At 36.8% G+C, this 24,867-nt stretch overlaps 1 protein-coding gene across 4 annotated transcripts in view; it reads left to right on the forward strand.

The window, feature by feature from the left end:
- The window catches only part of LOC113110855 (ephrin type-A receptor 8-like), a 78,746-nt gene extending 63,807 nt beyond the window's left edge, over positions 1 to 14,939 (forward strand). The window contains exons 5-17 of one of the 4 annotated variants that reach the window (XM_026275085.1): positions 1,453 to 1,917; positions 3,147 to 3,271; positions 4,046 to 4,208; positions 5,191 to 5,308; positions 6,479 to 6,546; positions 6,730 to 6,855; positions 7,317 to 7,502; positions 8,896 to 8,957; positions 9,098 to 9,307; positions 9,402 to 9,551; positions 10,805 to 10,995; positions 11,525 to 11,680; positions 14,172 to 14,939. In XM_026275085.1, coding sequence (XP_026130870.1) covers positions 1,453 to 1,917; positions 3,147 to 3,271; positions 4,046 to 4,208; positions 5,191 to 5,308; positions 6,479 to 6,546; positions 6,730 to 6,855; positions 7,317 to 7,502; positions 8,896 to 8,957; positions 9,098 to 9,307; positions 9,402 to 9,551; positions 10,805 to 10,995; positions 11,525 to 11,680; positions 14,172 to 14,286 — 2,135 coding nt within the window. In that variant the 3' untranslated portion in view covers positions 14,287 to 14,939. The remainder of the gene's footprint in view (positions 1 to 1,452; positions 1,918 to 3,146; positions 3,272 to 4,045; positions 4,209 to 5,190; positions 5,309 to 6,478; positions 6,547 to 6,729; positions 6,856 to 7,316; positions 7,503 to 8,895; positions 8,958 to 9,097; positions 9,308 to 9,401; positions 9,552 to 10,804; positions 10,996 to 11,524; positions 11,681 to 14,171) is intronic. The other 3 variants (XM_026275086.1, XM_026275087.1, XM_026275088.1) reach the window with 3 other exon arrangements.
- The last annotated feature ends 9,928 nt before the right edge of the window (positions 14,940 to 24,867 follow it).

Here is a 24,867-nt window from a genome sequence, read left to right on the forward strand (position 1 = left end):
CCCCGGGTACCGCAGCATAAATGGCTGCCCACTGCTCCGTGTGTGTGTTCACTGCTCTGTGTGTGTGCACTTCCCCCACTGCTCCGTGTGTGTGCATATCGTATGGGTTAAATGCAGAGCACAAATTCTGAGTATGGGTCACCATACTTGGCTGAATGTCACGTCACTTTCACTTTTGTCACTTTCAATTACAACAATAAAGGTTTGAAAATGTAACATGTTTTGTCCATTTATTCAATAGAATTAAGAAAATGTAAGGTGCTTATATAAAGCAAGTAACAATAAGTTATTGAAAATTAGTAAAGTTTATGTATTATACAAGCTTAAATCACAGTTCATCAGTTTTCATAAAATGTATTTAATTCATTTACGTTAACTGAACATGAAAAGGTGAAGCTTAAACAAATATTAACTTTTGCGTTGGATTTATGTGATTACATTGGATGGAAAATTGACATCTAATTGAATTAAATAAGTTTTAACTTTTGGGGTTAAATATTTTTTTGAGTGTGGATGCCGATCCGTAATATACATAATATATAAAACATTTAAAATGCTGCAGGATTTTTTTCTCTTTACTCTCTGCACTTTATCATTTTTTAAGCCTCAGTGTATTTTAATCGTCTGGTGTTTTGTTGGTTTTTAGAAGATGTACCGGTGTAGATTATTGGATTAACTATGTACTTTATTTTATTTTATTAAATGTATTTTATACATCATATAGCTGCCGTATTACGTAAGTAATTTTGATCAGCCTGATGAAAGAAACAAAACAAAATAAATAGATAACATAAAATTAAGTAAAATAAAAAATGATTTTATTTTATTTTATTATTTTTTTATACATTATGTACGTAGTATATAAATAATTGTTATCAGCATGTCTGAAGAAATAAAATTATAAAAATATAAAAAGATAAAATTAAGCATATGTCTAATTTTATTTTTATTTGTATTTCCTCTTATTCTATAATTTATATAAATGTCTTATTATATACATCATTTTGATCAGCATGCATGGTGCAATCAATTAAATAAAAAATTAAAAATAGAATTAAAAAAAATTATCTTATTTTTTATTTTCATTAATTCATTTTTAATTCATCTGTAATTTATATTTTACATTAAAAAATGTGTGCTTGTGCAGTCTGCAAAACAAACAGAAATATTTTAAATCTAATTTAATCATAATAGTATTTTTTTAACTGCTTTGAGATTCCAAATACCTTCTGGTACCATACATCTAACTCGTTTTCTTTTTCTTTTTTTTTTTTTACTTTTAATGAGTGGAAAAATCGTAAGGCAAGATTACTTGTTGAACCGTGGTCGCGCGGTTACTGAAGTGCAAATTCAATCATTCTCTTTTGATCAGCTAGCCCAATAACCACCAATTCCCTCAACCCCACTGATTAACCTATAATTAAGAACTGCCTAACTTCATCCTCCCCGCAGGACCTCCGTCAGCTCCGGTAAACATCATCTCATCTGTGAACGGCACCTCGGTCAGTCTGGAGTGGGGTTCACCTCTGGACACAGGAGGCCGCAGTGACATCATCTATGACGTCCTTTGTCAGAAGTGTGACAAAGTTGGGGCGCAGTGTGAGGACTGTCGGGTGGGTGCCGGAGGGGGTAACGGGGCGGGGAACAGCAATGGGGGTGTTGCAGACACCAATGGAGCTGTTAGCGGGACAGTTGGAGGAGGAGGAATCATGAATGGACTGGTGGTGTCCCGGACAGGAGTGGCCCTGGTTCGCTTTATCCCTCAGCAGACAGGACTGACAGAACCATGGGTGACGGTGCTGAATCTCGCAGCTCACAGTAACTACACCTTCCGTATTGTTGCTCTAAATGGAGTCACGCACCTGAGCAACGAGCCGCCACACTCTGTGACGGTCAATATCACCACAAACCAGGCAGGTAGGAGACTCTACTGGGTCATTAAAGTTTGATTCCATTAACTCTTCGCATAATTCCTAAAACACTACTGCTCAAAAATCAAGGTCTTACTAGCCTATGACGTGTAGTCTAGTCTAGGCTTTAGCTTACTTGCCTAGTCAAACCTTAACTGACTAGTCCATGATTTGTTTTGAACCTTGGTCAACCTCAGTCAAAGTTTTCTAAAAAGATTGAAATAGGCCCTACCAGCTAGTAATCTAACTTATTAACCACCTAAACTAATTTGAACATGCTAATGACCATATTGACCAGTTTTAAATAGAATAGTCAATGTAATCTAACCAGGTGGTCCTCCAATAAACCAGCTGTTAATCTAATTGATCTAGCTCTTAGACAAGTTTAAACTAGCCAAAGATCATGAGTAACCAGTTTTGAACAGCTCAGTCAAGTTTGTCCACCAGTTTAGGCACCAGTTTAGACATCAGCCCTAACAACATTGAACTTAAAGTAGTTTGAACCACATAATTAGCATAAATAACTAGTTTTGAAACCATCTAAAGCTGGTTTGAATAAACAGTTTTGAACTGCTTAGTCAAGGTTGTCTACCATTCCTAAGAAGGATGACCTATGGTCCTTCAGTAAGCTAGTCTAGCAGACTAACCCGTTGAAAAAACAAACAAAAAAACAGCATATGCTAGTAGGTACTGTATGTTTTGAGGCATGTTAGCTGGTTTGAGCTGGTTTAAGCCTTAGCAACTATGCTCAGGACCAGTTCATTACCAGTTTATAACCAGCTCATGAACAACTAAGGACCAGCTTAAGTCAGCAAATCTCAGCTGCCATGCTTCAAAACAAACCTAACCAGCACATGCTGTTTTTGTTTTGTTATTTTTTTTCACCTAACCACCTATAGTTTTAATCACCTAATAACTATAAATAGTAAGTTTAAACAGTTTAGGTACCAGTTTAGGCATCAGCCCTAACCAGGTTGACCTCTGGCCATCAGCAAACTAGTCTAGGTGATCTGCTAATCCTAAACACATTCATCTTGACAGAGCAGTGGGCAGCCATTTATTCTGCGGCGCCCGGGGAGCAGTTGGGGTTCGGTGCCTTTCTCAAGGGCACCTCAGTCTTGGTATTGAAGGTGGAGAGAGGGCTGGACATTCACTCCCCCCACCTACAATTCCTGCCGGCCTGAGACTCGAACTCGCAACCTCACTGAAGGGCCCTTCATGTCTTTGTTTTCACAGCTCCGTCTCAAGTGATGGCCATCCGACAAGAAAACGCCAGTCAGAACAGCGTCACTCTTTTCTGGCATGAACCAGCGCAGCCCAATGGAGTCATATTAGAATATGACATTAAATATTATGAAAAGGTAATTTCTTTATCTTTGTGATTACACTCCAGGTCCCAAAAGAGTGATATTTATTCATTAACTGAGAAGGTCTCATCACTGAATGGCTTAAATGCTTAATGAAGGTTCACATTTTATAGACTAGCCTGGAGTCAAATATCTCAGTTTAACCACTCGGTTTATTGGCAGCTCAGGCTAATTGAAAGGAAATTACCAACCAATAGTGCTCTCAGACTGATTCGGCGAGATTATTTAAAGTGACATTGAAGGCAAACACAGAGAGCCCTGCCAAACAATGGAGGGAAGTTAATTGTTGCGTGAGCTGGGAGCTTTGCTGCCTAATGGTGAAAAAAGAGATCTCAGCTGTGACAGAGAATTAGTATACAGTGCCTAGTCAACAATGTCGCTATGTAAATGTGATTTACGTGCATTCCCTGTATGTGCTGGATCCTGGGGAATGGTGCTTAACAAAGACCACGCAGTGGTTTTTGATGGATATACGGCGCTGGCAGTCTCCTCAGGGGACAGAGGAGCATCAAAGGCTTTTTAACAAAGCGAAATGCTTCGGAGGGGACAGAGTTCACGGACGCAATGGGGTGAAGCGGAGAATGCTAACAGATTAGTGAGCACTTCAGTTTAATCGGTCCAATCCTCCAGCATGGGTCTCAAAACAATGATTTTGTCAGGTCCTGGTGTGAATTGTCCATTATTGTCTATATTTATGGATTCAATGACCTTCAATAGAATCTTTATTTGAACATAACCACTCACTGACTTACTGGTCCGTTTTCACAGGACAATGAACAGCAAAGTTATGCTACGCTGAAGTCAAAGAACACTAGCGCTAAAGTGTCAGGTTTGAAGCCAGGTACGAGCTACATCTTTCAGATTCGGGCCAGAACCTCGGCTGGCTGTGGACGATTCAGCCAATCAGTGGAGATACAGACTGGTAAAGCACGTGAGTGTTAAATTATTACTAGTGCCTAGTGCTACGGAAATAAATAATACTTAAGTCATGTGTATTGTTGAGGAGAGATGTGCCATGTATATATAGATAGATACGTGTGTGTATGTATGTATGTATATATGTTTAATATTTTTAATGCATAAACCTGACACATGAAAATGTAAAATAATGAGTTAGAAAGAGTGAGTTAGAATAGTAATACAAATTGAGTCAGTAAACAGAAAATCCAATGAAATACATTTCATTTAATTTTGTTACATTTAATCTCTTCTTAATCAGCATATATTTATAATTGTTATTTGTTTTGTGTACATATTTATATTTGTTTATGATCATTTCTTAAAATATATATTTTAATGTTTTAATTTATTTATGTATAAATTAGTTTATTTTTTAAATTATAATTTTAAATCATCAAAATTGTGTTTTATATTTAATTCTTTAAAAATATGAATTTAATATAAATATATTATATATCCTGTGATTCAGTGTCATTGCGTTAGCAGCGCAAAAGGTTGTGGGTTCGATTCCCAGGGAACACGTTAGATAAAAAATATTAGCCTGATTGCACTGTTAGTAGCTTTTAATTTTAATGAAATTTAATATTTAAAATGTTGGCATGAATATATATTGGAAGAAGTGAGCTTTGATATAATGTCAGCGTTTTATTTATAATTGTATTATATGGTATATTTGTGTTTAGAAAACTAGTATTTCTCATTAATCTCAAAGTGTCTCAAATCAGTGTCCTATAACAGACACCAAAAATGATTTGAAAAGTACAAATGTGTACAGTATACATTCAGTTTGCATATTCGTGATGCACCGCATACTGATGGTTTCATGCTGATTTAGTTGTACACAAACATGCCAATTCTGTCCGAAAGTCTCCTGCAGTGAGAAAACTGGCGATGATTCAGAGTGTTTAATGACGCGTTTGTGTTGATATTTGGGTTCTGTTTTTCTTCGCCAGCTCCCCTGCGAAATACCAACATGACGATTATCTGGATCTGCATGGCTTCAGTAACGGGACTGGTGACATTTCTAGCCGTTGTCATCTGCAGAAAACGGCAAGAGGAGTACTTTGAATTGTCTGCATTCATTTTCCCTGCTATATTCTGTTACATATGTTAAAGGGATAGTTCATCTAAAAATACATTCTCTCATTAGTTACCCACGCTCACGTCTTCCAAACCTGTATCACTGAATCACTGACTGAATGAGCTGAATTTTGAATTATTCTGAACTGAAGCAAACGATTACAAAAAAAAAAACAAATGAAACATCTCTAATAAATGCTTCAAGAAGAGTAGGGTGGATGTTTAGATTTTAGTTAAAATATTTTCTGTTGCCATTGCAGAAGTAATACAGGTTTAGGACAATGTGAGTGTGAGTACAGTTGTCATTGTGAATTGTTCGTGTAAAAGAACATTCTTGCCAGCGTCCCATCCTGAAATGATCCCACTTAAACCCCTCTATGACTCATTCTGTAATTATCTATGAAAGGGGCTATATTTAGGTATGTGTACACCCTCACAGAGGAAACTTGACTTAATTGATTTTGGACTAATAACACTGCAAAAATATCCTTAAGTCACATATAGCATAGAAATAAATTATAAATCATTTTCTCCATATAAAAAGAAGCTGCAAAATATCACTAAAATCCTGAAGCACTGTGAATGATTCAAAGTAATGCTTGCGTAAGTTTGAATATTCTGTTATTAAGTTCTAATGTATTTCATACATGCAATAGTATTCCCAATAGTTCGGTTTTATACCATTGTTTCTGATTTAATCATTTCTTTCATCATTTAAAATACTTTTTTTGCTTCAAAACATATGATTCATCTCAGAGCTGCTTGATTTGGCTCATAACTTGAACTCTATTGAAGAAGTTTATGGAATCTCAGTGGAGAAAACGAATTTGAAAACGCTGAAAAGTGGGTGGTTTCTGTTGCTCTGTTGCTTTTTGATGACCGCAACTTAAAGTTTGTGTTATTATTACACTTTATAATCACTTACTTCAATGGACGGACACTTTCTCAGTTTGTTTGATATCTATAAGGCACTGGATTAAGTCACAGAAGATGTCTGGTATCCACATGTGAAGCAAAAATGGCTTGAAGTTCTTTGTTAATTAAACATCGAGTTAATTAAGTTTTATTACATTCTTTATTATTAACATGTGGGTTGTAAACCACAAGGCTCTTTAAAAAAAAAAACACTATTTCTGTTTCTTCTTCTGGTTTGCGTTACAGACGTTGTGGATACAGCAAAGCTTTCCAGGACTCAGACGAGGAGAAAATGCACTACCAAAATGGCCATGGTACGAGAGACACACTTTTCCCCCATGATTTCTCTTTTAATGAATTTTAGGCAGGAAACTATTGCTTTTTTGGTCCAATATCTTGCTGTAGCTGCTGTCTGGGCCCTTCAGAGATTGTGGCTGTGACTGAAAATTGCTTTCATGCCGCAATATGTGACCAAATGCTAATTCTGTTTATTCTAGTATCATTTCCAGAAGCCAGATTTTATATTGATCCCCACACATATGAGGACCCCTGCCAGGCTGTCCACGAATTTGCCAGAGAAATTGAAGCGTCCAGGATCAAAATAGAGAAAATCATCGGTTCAGGTACAGCTGTCCTCTGTGATTGCGTGAAATACACCTGGGCATCTGGGGAATACGTGAGGAATGTTTGGAATAAGATCAACAGAATATAAAGTTCTGCTCAAAGAATATGCAAGATGCTTATCAATTTTATTTGAAAAGGGACAAAAAGCCATGGAAGAAAAATATGTTACTTGAAATAAAATAAACATTAACTGCAATAAAATACAGTATATAAAAAACATATGCAGCTTCATCAGGGCAGTAATAAAACAACAACAACATATTTTTTGCAATTTCTATGATTTGTTTCTTATTTAAAAATGCTTAACATCTCGTGAGAACCAGTGTGTTTAAATGTATCGTTTTGGTATCAATATTAAAGCGGTCAGAAATCATGAGTTTCATTGTGAAGGTGTTTGAATGTAAACCCAGCACAAGTGGACACTGTCCAGTGTCTGATCTTCTTTTCTGGCACACTTCAGGGGAGTTTGGGGAAGTGTGTTACGGCCGGATGAAGCTCCCGGGGAAACGTGATATCCCGGTGGCTCTGAAGACTCTTAAAGCTGGCTACACCGAGAAACAGAGGAGAGATTTCCTGGGAGAAGCCAGCATCATGGCACAGTTCGATCATCCCAACGTCATCCACCTGGAGGGAGTTGTTACCCGCAGTGAGCACTTTACAACACTATCAGTGAAGGGCACTTATTAATGGAAACCCTTTGAAACGCATTATTGTGTGCAAATGTATTCTCTACATCTCAAACACATTATTTGATTTTGATTCTGATTCTATTATTGAATAAAATATAAATAGATTTTATAAGAATATAGGTTAAAACTTTAGTATAGGGACCAATTATCACTATTAAGTTCCTTATTAGCATGCCTATTATTAACACACAGTATTAGCTGTTTATTAGCGATTATAAAGCACATATTCTACATGACCATTATTCTACATCCCTAATCATACCCAATACCTTAATAACTACCTTACTAAAACTAATCGTTAATGGTTTGTTAATAGCAAGAATTGGACCTTAAAATAAAGTGTTACCAAAATATATAATACAATTATTATACAAATTCTGTTTTTATTATTGATTAAATAAAAGTTTCATTAGTACAAAAAAATGAAGATGATGGGTTTTACAATTGTGAAATAAATAATAAATATTTTATATAATTATATAATATACAATTATTTAAAAAAAAAATTATAATTTACAAATAATTCTATACTATTTAGTAGTAATTCAATTTACGTTAAAAACATATATTCTTTTTTATGACTTTGTATATATTTTAATATACATTTTATGAGAATTATATATATATATTATTATTTTTTTTTATAATTTTATAATCAGTGTTGTATCTTTTTACCAAATTAGTTTTGTGTATTTTATATAAATAATGTGTATAAAAATAAGAAAATATATAGTTTATAAGATATTAAATGCAATAGTATATATCATTAATAGCTAATTTATTTAATCATTTTTATTACATTTTCTTATTAGAATAAGATATATATTACAATATTTTATGTGTTTGTGTGTTTAAAATATTATATTTCTTCTGTGTGTGCATGTATGTGTGTGTGTGTGTATATATATATATATATATATATATATATATATATATATATATATATATATATATATATATATATACATATATACATACATACATACATACATACATACATACATACATACAAATATACATATATTCTGAATAACTTTTTAAATATATATTTATTCTCACACACTCAAGCCAGTTTATCTGTGTGTATTTATTGATGTATGTATTTTGTAAGTAGTCTATCCCTTGAAGTTGATATAGACCACTTCACCTCACACTGGGGTCCTGATCACCCTGTCAAGGTTTTTTTCACAATAACAATCTGATAAATGTACATCACTACTTCACCCAGTAAATAATTCACCCAGAGTTGGGTAAAAAGAAAAGAAAACCCACAGTTCTGTTTCTCTTCATTCAAACTTGCATCACCTCTAGCATCTCTTGACAACTTTCTCTCGTTCTTGTTCTACCAAGGCAAACCGGTAATGATCATCACAGAGTACATGGAGAACGGCTCTTTGGACTCTTTCCTGAGGGTGTGTAAACATGTTTGTGTTTGTTCTCGTATATCTCTGTAGTTCCGCATTGCCTTGCTGAACCGCCCTGACTTCACAGATCTCTCTTCCTCTTCCTGTTTCCCCCCCCCCACCCCCCCCCCCCCCCCCCCCCGAAACAGAGACATGACGGTCAGTTCACCATCATCCAGCTGGTGGGGATTCTGCGTGGCATAGCAGCTGGCATGACATACTTGGCTGATCTGGGGTATGTCCACCGGGACCTGGCTGCCAGGAATGTTCTGGTCAACAGTAATCTGGTGTGTAAGATTTCCGACTTCGGTCTGTCACGCGTGCTGGAGGACGACCCTGATGCGGCCTACACCACCAGCGTGAGTTACTCTACAATGCCTGGTGTTTTTCAGACAGGCTTTGGTTGTGTTTTCTCCCTAATCGTTGTGGTCTTCTGTCTTCACTGGATTTTAGGGAGGGAAGATCCCGATTCGCTGGACGGCGCCGGAGGCCATCACATATCGGAAGTTCTCCTCCTCCAGTGACGTGTGGAGTTATGGAGTGGTGATGTGGGAAGTGATGTCATATGGAGAACGGCCATATTGGAACTTGACCAACAGAGATGTGGGTCTAAACTACACTACTGACTACATATATGTTCAGAATAATGCAGAGTTATTATAGTTACAAAATAAACATTACCTTAAATAAACAAACATAACTATATAAATAAACATTCCCTGGGCAGTGATGATTAGCGTTTCTCCTTTCAGGCCGGAACTTTGGAGCCCAGCTAGACTGTATTACAATATTAAAATAAGAAAATTCAAAATATTAATAAAAACAATAGCATCTCAGATATACTAAAATAACACTTAATAAACTGCAAAAAAAACAAACAAATCTTAATGAGTATTTTAAAATTTAGCGTACTTTTTTAAATATTTCAACTAAAATGCTATTTCTATTCTATTTGGCCATTCTGAGTTCAAAACCTGACTTGAGGACCTTTCCCGACCCCCCACACTTCCTATCTTAATAAAGATCATAATCATAATCATAAATCATAATCATAATAGTAATTAAAAGCATATATTGCATGAAACTGCATTTCCAGTGTAATCCAGAAGTAATATCTGCTGCAATTTATTGCATTTTGACTAATACCATTTAAGACGTGTAGACAAATATTTGATCAAACAAATACACACCTTTTAAATGAAATTAGCATAAAGTGATATTATAGCAGTATACTGCTCTTTGTTAATTATTGATCATTGCACAATACAGAGTGCTGCTCATATTATATATATATATATATTGTGGCGAGTGGGGCGGGGCCGAGAGGTGTGGGAACGAGGAGTGAGGCCAGGTGTAGTGAATGAAGATGACCTGCACCTGCGCCCCACTGCCGGTATCGAGTCCCACGTAGGAGATGGAAGGATATAAAACTTGAGCGACTATAGTGAAGGGAGAGAGGACCAGGCCTGGGACATTATTTTATGTTTGCTTTTTATTTATGCGCACCAGTCGTCCGTGAGGGGCTGGTGCGCTGTTTTGTATGTATTTTTGATTATTAAAATGTTTTGATTGTCCGCCAGTTCCCTCCTTCTTCCTGATGAGTATGGAGTGTGAATATCGTTATATATATATATATATATATATATATATATATATATATATATATATATATATAATTTTTTTTTTTTTTTTAATAGGTATTTAGTGTACTTTGTACTGTGCAGCAAGCAGTGTAGTAATTCCATTCCAGACATAGCGAAACATCAGCCATAGTGGAATCACTTTGGCAAGACAAACAGGCAAATCAGTGCAATTCCCCAACTTTTAATTCAGTCTGATTGTTTTTTTTTCTGCAGGTGATCAAGTCCGTAGAGGAGGGCTACCGGCTCCCGGCCCCCATGGGCTGCCCCGGTGCCCTCCACACCCTAATGCTGGACTGCTGGCAGAAAGACCGCAACGAAAGGCCCAGATTCTGCCAGATCGTCACGGTCCTGGACAAACTGATCCGGAACCCCGAGAACCTCAAGTCAATGGACACATTATGCAGGTGAGCGGCCAGCAATCGATGCGCAGCCTTGAGAGGGATTTACCCGACAAATGCACTTTGTCTGCGTAAGATACGATCCGTTTTGAAAGTCTTGCAAAGTTGACAAGAAAGTTTGATCTGAGTGGCTGGGAATAAGGCGGGCTGCTTTAAGACGCAAGTGTAGATTTTCCAATAAGCTCATCTCAAATAGATGTGTTCGCTGTTAAATAAAAGACCTCTGCGCTATATTGACATTGATCTGCCAAGAACCGAAAAAGAACGCTTCTGCTTTCACAATTGGACTTGTATAAATTGCTCAGCTCGGAGCGCATGTCCTGTCAAGTTGCCGGTGCATATCCAGATGTGCTGATGGGAAGAAATAGGGATTTCATCCCTTTATTAATCTACCCAAACCGGCCAAATCTACAGCCCCCCCCCTCCCCCACAACTTCTCTATCATTTTAACTCGTATTGATTTTCTGCCCACGCTTGCCGCATTTCAAAGGTACATCTCGTACACGCCTCCTCACTGCTCCTGCTCTCATTTCAGACTAAACAGTCCTTTGATGAACAGAAGTATTCCTGATTTCACCAGCTGCAGATCTGTGGACGAGTGGTTGGACACCATTAAGATGGGCCGTTATAAGGACCACTTTGCCGCAGGGGGGTATCTAACTCTAGGACATGTGATGAGCATGAAACAACAGTGAGTTGATTGAGTTCTTACTCTGTAACACGATGGAGCGCTTTAGATTGCTAATGCAGAAATGAAGCCTTTGAGATGCATCATCACTGGGTTCCAGCTGGCTACATGGATTTTAGCGGAGAGGTAGCTAGAGGACAGATTGGAGGTGGCTTAAAGCCTTTGATTTATCGTCACCTCCTAAAGTCAGATTAATGAGCATTAGATGCAGTTTCAGGACTGTGCGACTGTCCAATGGGTCAGTCAATGCTAAACCTGTAGGTCCAGTTTTAGTAGATACATTGCAGCCTTCAATCAAAGGTTTTAACGGATGATTTCACGTTCTCAGACCTCTGCTGTTGATTTGATTTGTTTCAGAGGTAAACATTTACTATATATCCTAAGTCCAAACTCATATGGAGTCATTTCTTTCTACTTTTTCACTATATGCCAAGTCTTCTAAAGCCATTTGAAAGGTTAATGTAAGGGAAAAAAAGCTTGGTAAATCACAGTGTTGTTACTGTTATCTAATACTAAATTAAAGTAATATATTCTAAAATATTAGATGAAAACTTTAACCAAATGAAAAATGAAAATAAAAAAGTTAAATGGAATATAGAAATGTTGCCTTGCCAACTAATTGAAAATAGTTAAGAATAAAGTTGAAATATTCAAAAAAAATAAGGCTACAACTGAAATTTTGTAAAGACAAACTAAAAATAAAATGAAAATAATGCTAAAATCTAATTCAAAATATTAACCCAATATGAACAATTTATTAATTACCACCATAGCATTAAAATTATACTTAAATAGCACTGTTTAATAAATAAATTAAACAACCTTTTGCACTGTTAACGCAATGCTCTACCACTGAGCCACAGGAACACTACACAGCATGGAGCAGTGGTTCAACCGTATGTACATGTATACGTTGTTTATGGATTGATCTGAACGTAAACAACGTATAGTGTATTCGTATACATATGTTGCATATGTTGTTTACATATGTGATACTCTCCAAAACGGCACTACAGGGTGACACGGTGGAGACGAATTGTTGAATAAAGTTGTTATTTTGTTTTCTTTGCGCACAAAGCATTCTTGTAGCTTAGTGAAATTATTTTTGAACCACTGATGTCACATGGATTATTTTAACAATCTCCTTGCTACGTTTCTGAGCCTTGATCATGTTTGGTCTGTGCTGTCTATGGTAGGGTCAGAGAGCTCTCAGAATGCATCAACAATATCTTAATTTGTGTTTAGAAGATGAACAAAGGTCTTACAGGTTTGGAACGACATGACGTTGAGTAATTAATGACAGAAATCTCATTTTTGGGTGAACTATCCCTTTAACCAGGCAATGTGTCTTTGCCATCCCGGTGGTCAATTTTGAATCAAATGCTCTATTTTGCTCAGCAAAATGCAGCTAGCTCATGTTTCTTTATTATATGTGGTTATAAAATCATCCATAATGTCTTCAGGGTTTATGTTGTGTATAAAACATTCTTCCTTGACCAGCTGCGACTGTGCTGTTTGCAAATCATTTGTTTGTTTCAAAGGTTTTTAATTAATCTTTTAACATAAAAAGCTTCTAATTGGAGCGGCACAGTTAATTGCATAATTAATCATGTTTATGGTTACAATGGCCATGATTAACTAATCTTGAAAAGGGTCAATTACTGCAATAGAAAGGTTTGTGTAGCATTTAACGAATCGTTCCAGTAACTGTGGAAGATTGTGGAAGCCATGGGATAAATGTAAAAATAAAAAAGTAAATAGGTAATTTGGGAGTTTTTGTTCCATTTCCTAGTTAATCAGAATTGCTTTATAAACTCACAGTTCTGAGAAAAAAGTCAGAATTTTGAGACCCATTTTTAATAATAAAAATCAGAAGTAGAATCAGAATTCAGGTAAAAAAAATAAAAAAAATAAAAAAAATATAATATATATATATATATATATATATATATATATATATATATATATATATATATATATATATATATATATATATATATATATATATAAATGTGTGTGTGTGTGTGTTGAATTTTTTTTTTTTCAGAATTTTTAGTTTATATCTGTAGTTAATTACTTTTTAAGTTTTTACATTTCTATGTTTTTTGCATTTCTTGTTTTCAGAATTGGAAGGAAATAAGTCAGAATTGTTAGATAAAAAGTAGCAAATATCTCTTATGTTTTATTCTGTGGCAAATAATAATAATAATAATAATAATAAATTGTATATATACATTTATTTATTTATTTATTTTGTGTGTGTGGTGGAAATAGGATTCAATAATGAATTTATATATCTGCTTAAAATTTGTCTGCAGCCCACAAATAATGAGTGTGTTTTAAGTGTACTGAACACATTCCTCAGCTCGTATTGGATGTTTACATTCAAAATACATTTTATGAATCAGATATAATAATCAAAATTATGATGGAAATAAACCAGACTCCCCAACACCAGCATCTAATCCCATTTCTTTGTCCACTTGTGTCTCAGTGACATCCAGAGGTTGGGAGTCACATTAATGGGCCATCAGAAGAAGATCATGACCAGCGTCCAGATGATGAGAGCCCAGGTACTGAACCAGAGCGTGCCGTCAGTGCACATATAATCACGGACCTCGCAAGAACACAAGAACATATTGATCTGATACATGTTTGGGTCTTGTGTATGTACTCCAAACGACTGTCCCTTCCTAAACGAAAGCTGACATGGACTCTTGTTACCGGGATAAGGATGGGGTTTTTCTTCTTCGGCGGGACTTTCTGCAATTATCTCTTTTACTTTCTTTTGTAAATGTTTGGACTGCCTTAAATGACACATTATTTAAATATTGTTGTACATGGATAAAGATTTTATGAATTATAGAGTCATGAATATGTAAAGAGTGGACCTAGTCATGAATATTAAAAAGATGGAAATGAATATGCATAGTGTATAATTTTCGCCACGCCCACCGCAGCAGCACAACGGCATGGATGAAACTCCACGAGTGCCTCGAGTGCTGAGACATGACGCTGAATAAAAGACGAAATTAAAGACGAAACAATGAGACGCCACAGGAGAACGCGTGTTAAGCTACAAGCATATAATCTACGACGAACCGAGACCCTCAAGAGGAAACATTTGGGCTCCTGACAAAAGCTGCAGAGCGCACAAGAATACGGACAAACGCTGAATTAGTCTCTGTTTTGTCTCTGTGGTCATAAAATGGGAAAGAGGCAATTATGTATGTCATGTGTTTGATTAAACACTCTGAAACTCAACCTGCTGTTATTTATTGCGTGCAGAACGGCGCCGGGTCCCTCTGGAAATGGGAGGAATACATATGTGCAAATGTTGGTCTGCGCGAAACCAGAAATACTTTTAACTTTTCCTTAGACTTGAAATCTGTCTGAAATGGAATCTGTGTCGCTGGATTCAGAGTTCAGCCCAGTTTAAAATATATTTATTGGAAGGCCTACCCTAAGAAAATCATTGAGTATTCTCAGTGTTTGGGGTGTTTTATATCAAATAAATCATTGGCTTTGCTAAAACGAACACATTAAAGATACAGAAATGAACTTGTGTCGTGGTAAAAGGCATATTGCACATAATTGTGTGGATGTTGAAATAGTGGGACTAGCTAATTAAAGTCAGCATGAAATCAAAACTGACCCTGTTTACTTGGCTAGATTTTGTTGGTCTTATTACGAACGATTCATCGGTGCATGTTTTTCCAAAAATGTTTGTTTTTGTGTCTTTCACCAGCTGAAAGGACGTCCTCCGCAACCACTTTTCATTATTCTATAGAAAAAATTAATAAATAAATGAAATAAAGGGATTTGCGATTATCTTCTTTTCTCACTTTTATTTCAAAAGTCTGACAGAATTGTGAGAAAAAAGTATATAAAGTCAGCATTGTGAAATATAAACAATAAACAACAATTCTCATAAGAAAAGTAAGAAATATAAACTCAGAATTGTGAAACAAAAGTGTGAAAGATGAAGTAATTTCCCTTTTTCATTTATTTTTAGAAAAGATCCCGCCATACATTCAATTTTCTTGTTGAGTTTCCTTTTCAGAGAAGTAAAATGGGTTTTGAAAGCCATTTCATGTTGACTTTACAAAAACACTGGACCTCATTTAATTTTGAAAACAGGGTATTGTCAGTATTTTCATCTTTTTATTTATTAAATTATAATTATTCAGTTTTAATTATTAAAATACCTAACTGTGCATTTGTTTGTAAGACAAAGATGAATGGAGGGAGTTTCCCATGAATCATATATGTAAATATTAATAAAATAAAGTTTTTTTCGCTCTCTCTATATCTCTCTCAGTTTCTTTGTAAAAGAGCAATATCTATAAGCAAACTGGACTGTGCAAACTGTGCAAATAAAAACAAAACACTCCTATATTGTAATGATTGTAATCAATCAGAGAGGACATTTAAATGTAGCATGTCCTTATTATCTATATCATAATTTTTTTAATCCCCCCATTCAGAATAATCCATGTCAACGCAACAAGAGTAAATCTGAGTTATAAAGCATTTTACCACAAATATTATATTTACATATATTATTTTTTTTTATTTCCTTCATTGTGAGATTGTTGCATTTGTTTAATTAAATATATTTATTTTTCTATTATTATTAATAATATTATGACTTTTCATTATGGTAATGGGAAAAAATGTTGTGCGCACAATTTTTTAAATTCAAAAATATGAATTATCTATTAAAATAATTATGCATTGCAAATAAATAAATAAATATATATATATATATATATATATATTATTTTCTTAAGTATGCATTGTTTTTGTTTTTTTCCTGTTGATCATGGTACATTTTGACACTTCTTGACAGTTTTTGTGGCATTCACCCACACAGGTATTTGGTGGATCATTATCATGCATTATCATGTGTTTGTGCATATTCTGTCCCATCTCTCCGATCTGAACTGCAAGCCGACAGCACTTCAGTGACAGCAGAGCAATTGCTTTTAATGTCCGCTGGGCTTTAGCGCTTTCCTCTGAGAGGTTTCTTCATTACTTTAACATAAATCTGTGAATTTAATGTCTTAAAAATGAATCATGACTACACTGCATATATCAAGACACTGTCAGCTTGCATTGTCACATTATGAAAGTTGTCATCTACACGGAGACCAAATATTAGCAACTGTTTTGTTTGTGTTTGCCTTTGCCAAGAGTATAACTTGCCCATTTGGATGGTTCTCTGCACGCTGAAACCATTCGTGCGCAAATGTCACCTTGAAGCGGATTATACCCAGAATTCATTTCAGGTGAATGATCACATTTACAGAACCTGTACATGCCCAACAAGCATCATTATACTGCAAAAACACTTCACTGCATAAAAAAATATAACTGTGACATTTTAAAAGTTTATAATTTTAGAATATAAGTTTAGAATAAGTAGAATGGAACACAACATGTCAATATGATTTTAAATGTAAATGTTGGATATTAGCAACACTTCGTAGTTTGAATATATTATATATATCTATATATATATACTTTAAACTCCTTTGACATAAATAAAATACTATTTTGTTTCGTTGTCCAGTGCAAACATCCTTAAATCAAGAAGATACACTTCAGAAGAAAAATCACATCAAATAAGAGGCATTGTTTTCTGAGAAACTGATCAAAATTAAGTAGCTTTATGATTAAAAAAAGAACAAATATCTGCCAACGTCTCAGAAAATCAACTTAATTCAAAAAGAAAACTAATTTGCATTCCCCACACGTTAGTTCTTTTTTTAAGCATAAACTTAATTGATTTTGTTCAATTTCTCAGAAAACAAAATGCCATATTTGCATCTCAAGTAAATATATTAACAGCTTTAATATATTTAATGAATGCTTAAACACCATTAACAGCTCCTGCAACCCATCCTGAACACCTCTCCAATCAAGCACTCTCACCATTCTCACCTCCTGCATCCCCCCTCTCCCCCACACCTGCAATTCAGATCAGCGAGGATGCGGTGCGCCAGGTCTTCCGGAAGCAGAAAAGGAAAAAAGCACCAGGCCCAGATTGTGTTACACCAGCCTGTCTGAAATCCTGTGCTGACCAGCTGGCCCCCATCTTCACACAGATCTTCAACAGATCCCTGGAGCTGTGCGAAGTCCCTTCATGCCTCAAACGTTCCACCATCATCCCCATCCCTAAGAAACCCAAAATTACAGGACTAAATGACTACAGGCCTGTGGCTCTAACGTCTGTAGTCATGAAGTCATTTGAAAAACTGGTGCTGGGCCACCTGAAGGACATCACTGGACACTTGCTGGATCCTCTTCAGTTTGCCTACAGAGCAAACCGGTCTGTGGACGATGCAGTAAACATTGGACTGCATTATGTTCTGCAACACCTAGACAGACCGGGGACTTATGTGAGGATCCTGTTTGTGGACTTCAGCTCGGCCTTCAACACGATCATCCCAAACCTCCTCCTGCCCAAACTAAATCAGCTCTCCGTGCCCACCTCCATCTGTCAGTGGATCAACAGCTTCCTGACAGACAGGCAGCAGCTAGTGAGGCTGGGAAAATACACATCCAGCACCCGTACAATCAGCACCGGAGCTCCCCAGGGCTGTGTTCTCTCCCCACTGCTCTTCTCCCTGTACACTAATGATTGCACGTCTAAGGACCCCTCTGTCAAGCTCCTGAAGTTTGCAGATGACACCACACTCATCGGCCTCATTCAGGACGGTGACGAGTCTGCTTACAGACAGGAGGTAAAAGAGCTGGCTGTCTGGTGCACTCTAAACAACCTGGAGCTTAACACGCTCAAAACAGTGGAGATGATCGTGGACTTCAGGAGAGACCCCCCTGCACTCCCCCCACTCACCATCATGAACAGCACTGTGACTGCAGTGGAGTCATTCAGGTTCCTGGGCACCTCTATCTCTCAGGACCTGAAGTGGGACATTCACATTGACTCCATTGTGAAAAAGGCCCAGCAGAGGTTGTACTTTCTCCGCCAGCTGAGGAAGTTTAACCTGCCACAGGAGCTGCTGAAACAGTTCTACTCCACCATCATTGAATCCATCCTCTGCACTTCAGTAACTGTCTGGTTCAGCTCAGCTTCTAAATCTGACCTCAGAAGACTACAGAGGGTAGTCCGGACTGCTGAGCGAATCATTGGTACAACCCTCCCATCTATTCAAGAACTGTACTTATCCAGAGTGAGAAAAAGGGCTGTCAAAATCACTCTGGACCCCTCACATCCAGCACACTCCCTCTTTGAACTGTTGCCATCTGGTCGACGCTACAGAGCACTGAGCACTAGAACGACCAGACACAGGAACAGTTTTTTCCCTCAGGCAATCTATCTTATGAACAGCTTATAATAACGGCGGACACACTACACTTTATATTTATATACACACACACTTTATTTATCTAACACACATACTTAGTATACACTTAAATTTTGCACACAATATATATGTACATACATAACTTCATTTTGTAATATACTTGCCTACAATTGTCATTTGTATATTGTTATTCACTCTCTACTTATTTGTATTTTTTATTCTTTATTATGTGTTTTATGTTCTGTCGCTGTCATTCTGTTGTACTGCGGAGCTTCTGTCACGAAAACAAATTCCTCGTATGTGTACATACCTGGCAATAAAGCTCATTCTGATTCTGATTCTGATTCTATATCTAAGAAATTTGTACTAGAAAACAAACGACGAAGATATTCCTTTTTTTGCAGTACATGTAACATTTAATTTCATGTTAGCTTGTATTTCAATGTGATTAGCTTTTAATTTAAAATAACAATAGATGTGTTGTTAAAAATGTGGATTTGGAGACTTAGTGGTCATTGATGTTAAATGATGAAGAAAGTAAACTTAAACTTTGTTATTTAATGCAAAGACTTTCAGATAGTTTTTTTTTTTTTTTTACATGTCCAAATGCATTTACGGCTTCTTCTTGACTATAAAGAAACAAATTGTCAACACTGAACTGATTTGCACTTCCCACAGACAGTTAAAGTGACTTTCTTCTGCAGTTAGATGTCAAATATTACTCTGTCCCACAAAAGTCTTAGATGAGACGCATTCGATTCAAAGACAGCCTCGTTTCACAGCCTGAGCCTGTCAGCGATAACGGAGTTCACTGTTGTGGCGATGCACGAAACTTGTCCTCCGTCACTTTCTCATTCCTGTTGAGTGAGCACAGTCAGATAGTACACCGGGAGGTCACACAACAAGCTGTCCCACAATGCGCCGCCCTCCCACACTACATAATGCAGACTACTAGAATCAGATTATGTCACAGATTATGTTTCAAAAACAGCAAAAACTTTACCTTCTGGCCACCAAACCCTATAATTTAACCTGAAATCTTTAAAGACCAAGGTCCCTGACCACCTATAAATAATGTATAAAAATAAAATAATAATACAAAATAATGAAATCAAATAAATAAATAATGTTTTGTTTGGATGTCACAGCAACTGCAAGTCATAAAAAATGATCCTGATGTCAGAATTCAGGATGCAAAGCATGCTCATTATTAATTTGGAAACTGTAAACAACACCATAAATTGCTTTTGTCACCAACTGAGTTTAAAACAAATACAATTCAGTACGAGTGTCCACAGTTATCCGAAGGAACAAGCTGCAAACAGTGGCCTTCTTGTTGTTTCCCAAACATTTGCAATACGTGCAGTTTATACAAACTCCTTGATTAAAAATGCATGAGCACCTTGAATGTGGTTGTGTTTGCATCGGGTCTGTTGTAGTCTCAGTACATACGTTCGAAAAGAAGTCCACATGACCCACTTGTACAATGGAAAAGGTGAACTTGTGGCAACAATAACATGTAAGAAAAAGGAAAAGATCACAAATAAGCTGAAAGGAACGTAATTAAAAATGTATGTCCTACAAATATATTCTGCATGCTTCTGTGATGTGTGTAAGCGGCTCTTAATTAGCCTAATGAATCTAATGACTATAGCATGAGTCATAACACTCTCACCCTTGCATGCATAAAGAATTCAAGAGATGCACAGCGAGTGACCTAATTACCTGAACAAGTCGAATAAGGATTTCCCTACCCTGAGAGCAGATATTCATAAGTTACTAATAAAATGTAATAGTGCCCTCATTAGCATATATGCAAATCGGCATCATTTCAATGCAAAACCTTTACTCTGCTGGCCTCGGCGTGCACCCTAACCACTCAAACTTTCCCTTTGATGTTATAAGCAAAGTCTGTCACCGATGATCCTTATTTGCATGAATCTGATACAATCCATGCCTTGCAAATTATCATGCCCCCGGAGATATCAACCAGACAGAGGAGAAATTAAGCTCTAATTCCGACGATAAGATGTTTTAAGGGCCGAGAAAATGCATATGGTACGGGCTGAATGCTGAATCAGGCGGTTCTGTGGTGTTGTTGGCCCAGATTAAACCTTGTTAGTCACAGAGAGGCCTGACCGGCGATTCAACTTCACGGAGCTTATTACCGGAAAAAGATTCGCACAATAGAGCTCAAAGCGTTTCCATCAGTTCTCAGATTTACTGTGCCGGGATCTTCTGGAGGGCTAATTCAATGAGTAATGAATGCATTCCGCTGTTGTCGTTACCCTAAGACAGGGGTGCCCAAACTCGGTCCTGGAGGGCTGGTGTCCTGCAGAGTTTAGCTCCAACCCCAATTAGACACACCTGAACCAGCTAATCAAGCTCTAAGGCACACTAGATACTTCCCAGCAGGTGTGTTGAGGAAAGTTGGAGCTAAACACTGCAGGACACCGGCCTTCCAGGACCGAGTTTGGACACCTCTGCCCTAGGAGATTGTTTTGAACACTGAAATAAAATGTTATTATCAATTTTTTATCGTTCTTGTGGGTGTTTTAAATAACAAGAGACGGCATAAAACACATCAGTCACATCAAAACCTTAATTATTATTTTTCATTCCAGCATGCTCAGCAAGACCAAAGTCAGACAAAAAACAAAAACAAAAAAACAGTAAAGCTAACAAAGTAGGCTACACTTCATATTTGCTCAGACAAATAAGAAAACAAAATAAAGTCTTTCTATTCATTAATAAGCACCGATTAGCTTATTCCTTTATGAGTGAGTCATTTGAATCATTCACTAAAACAATTCGTTCAAAATGCTGATTCATTCAGGATAGAAATGGGAGTGTGCTAATTGTTTTTGGCTGAGAAAATAACTGGCGATACTGGGTCTAAAATGTTTCTCGGCTTTTTCTTCTTGATGTACAAAAAATCTTTTCTCCCTCAAAATTGTGATTCCTATTATAGGCCTACTCCATGTTTTCGTTATTTTTGTCATGAAAAAAAAAAAAAAAAAACACAATAGGCATTGGACAATGATATTTATTAGTATTATTGTTTGTTTAGGGTGGTATTTGACCCACACTGGATTTGAGATCTATTCTTGAATCTATAGTAGCAGGCTACAAAATCTAAAAAAAAAAATTAAACTTGGCCATAACAATTTATGCATAAACCCTAACAATGTCCCCTTCAGTTACATCTTTTCTCTTCCAAGGCTGCGTGTTTGGAAAGCAGTGTGACTATTTGAAAAGTTTGGAACCGTCCTAGTTAACGCACTGATCTTGCCTGTGGATTGTTTTCCCAGCATGCCGTAGCTCCCCACCGTTGTAGTACAAGGGGGCAGCAGCATGTTTTCAGGCGCAGCAATGGGTGCGTTACCCCAGACGGAGTGTCTGTCTATTCCTTTCAACATTTCTGAAATTCAGATCCATGGATGTGACCTAAACATTTCAGACTTTCAGAAATCAAACAGAACATGAGATTTGAAAAGTTTTTGAGTTAATCCATTAAACCAGTGTGTTGCTATGCAATTTCTAAGGTGTTCTATTGATGGGCCTCTTTATCCATGTCACTATGGGACTTTTAACTTGTTTTTCTTTGATTGATTGATTAGAAAAGTGCCATACCTCTCTTTATGCTTGTTTTGCTATTGACAAAACAGTCATATGCCCACCACATAGTTGAATTACACTGCAATTCAGTGACCCAAATAGAAATTAATAGATGTAAATCCACATATGGCTGTAGTTATGGATAAAAAAGAAGGCAAGCGAGAGTTGCCGGCAAAATTTCACACCTGTATCGCCGTGCATGTTTGTGTGGACAACAACTAAGCAAGACTGATTACCGTTCTGATTACTCTATGCAAATTACACTAATGTCCATGCCAAAAATAAATTTCAGGGAATCAGCACGTTTCAATCCGGCTCTCATTAAGAACTCCAATGAGGAAGAGAGGTGGGAAAATACACGTGTGGAAATGGAGCACAGAATTTCTGTGCATTGATCTCCGAACCCCTGGAGCCTCAGTCGAGCCCTAGCCTGATTTTCTCCTCCGGTCCGTCCTCTGGGCGCACATGTTCGCTGGCTGAACCTCTCACCGCTGGTCTGACTCTCCCGTGTGTAATCTACAGGCCAGCGAGCTTCCTCACGGGTTTTGAGCAACAGTGCTTGTGTCTGATAACATCTTCGACCAATTTGAAGGGAAATAAAAGTTCAGCACTATGGATGAAAGCGAGCCGCTTCTGTCTTTACGCAAACGAATTCTGCAGTCAAATTAATAACACAATATGTGAGGTCTGAACCCTTACACTTTCTCACCTTCAAAACCTGAAAACGTCCTCAAGAGAGACGACCATGGCAGCAAAATAAATTAGGCATCACGGTAGCAGTCTAACTGATGTGTACAATATTATAGTCCATACTACATCTATTAGAACCCTGTAGTCCTATATGTTAGAACAGGGGTTCCCAGTCGAACCCCTTTCATCTAAATGATTTACTTGAACTATCCCTGAGATAATAATATGTTCTAGCTTAAAAAAGAAATTTTTTTAAATTGGTGTTTTTATTGTTTTGATAGAGTATGTGGTTGCTAGGGTGTTTTGGGTCGTTACTAAGGTGTTGCTAGGTGAATGCATAATTTTTTTATATAATTTTATGTCTGTAACTTAGTCATTGTCCCGAATGTGTTTAGCACCAATGTCTTCTAACTTGTACTGCAGCTGTAATATACGTAAAAATGATAAAAAAAAAAGTTGTAGCTCAATTTAAAAAACTACTTTTAAATTTCATGCCATTTTATCTAACTTGCCATTTCTATGCGATCAGTTGTGGAATTTAAAACTATTTCTACAACCAAATTTTCAGTGTATATAATATTTATGAAAGTGTTACACTATAAAGATGACATTTTGAAAAATTATTGCAAAAATAATCTGGAAATGTTCATTTTAAAAAGATCAGAGAATAGTTTTTTTTTTTTAGTTTTATTTTACAATTTAAATTTTACAATATATGTTCATATTTTGCACTCTCTATTTGTACAGTATTAGGTAATTTTTAAAAAACATAAATGATTTTGCCTATATGAATGTTATTTTCAGTTTTCAGACCTGAACCTGACCCAAACCCACCAGTTTGTATGTAGGTCCCATTAAGCTCGGGTTTGTTTGCAGATCTCTAATTAGAAAAATACAGATGGAGCACTGATTAATCAAAAATGATTCCAGGTGGAGGTCAGAGAATGGAGTTTGTTCCTCGTGCATGGTCTGTTTTTCTTTTAAACTTTATTCAATCTGAGTCACGCAGACTTCAGAACAGCAGCAAGGCCTCATGGGTCGCTCTGCCTGTGAGACCGCCGGAGCTGCACGCACATTCAGACCGCACCAGTTTTGCATGAAAACGACCGAGTGCCATCACTCCATCACCTGGTCTTGCCATCCAGCCTCACTAATTCCATGCTCTAGCCACCACCAACTCTCAATAGAGAAAATATTACTTACATATATATTTTTTCAGCATCATATAAATGGGCTGCCTTTGCATGTCGTGCTGCATGTGAAGTGTGTTTGTGTCTGTGTGCTTGAGCGTGTGAGCCTGTGGAAGTGAAGCGGCTCGTTTCATTAGCCATGATGTTTCATTCATGAGAGAGCTTTTCACTCAGCCTACACACCGCAAGACTCAGAGTCACGAAATGAGCTGCACATGCAAACTCGCATGAATTCAGACCCACAGCACTTTGATCCACGGCTTTCTGTGTCTGGCTTTGCTGATGTTGTTAGACCAGAGCATCATCTGTCCATTCCCTTGATGAAAAGCATTCATCTGTAGTATTAGTATTGCTATAA

Source organism: Carassius auratus, chromosome 11 (assembly GCF_003368295.1).
Source record: "Carassius auratus strain Wakin chromosome 11, ASM336829v1, whole genome shotgun sequence".
NCBI lineage: Eukaryota > Metazoa > Chordata > Actinopteri > Cypriniformes > Cyprinidae > Carassius > Carassius auratus.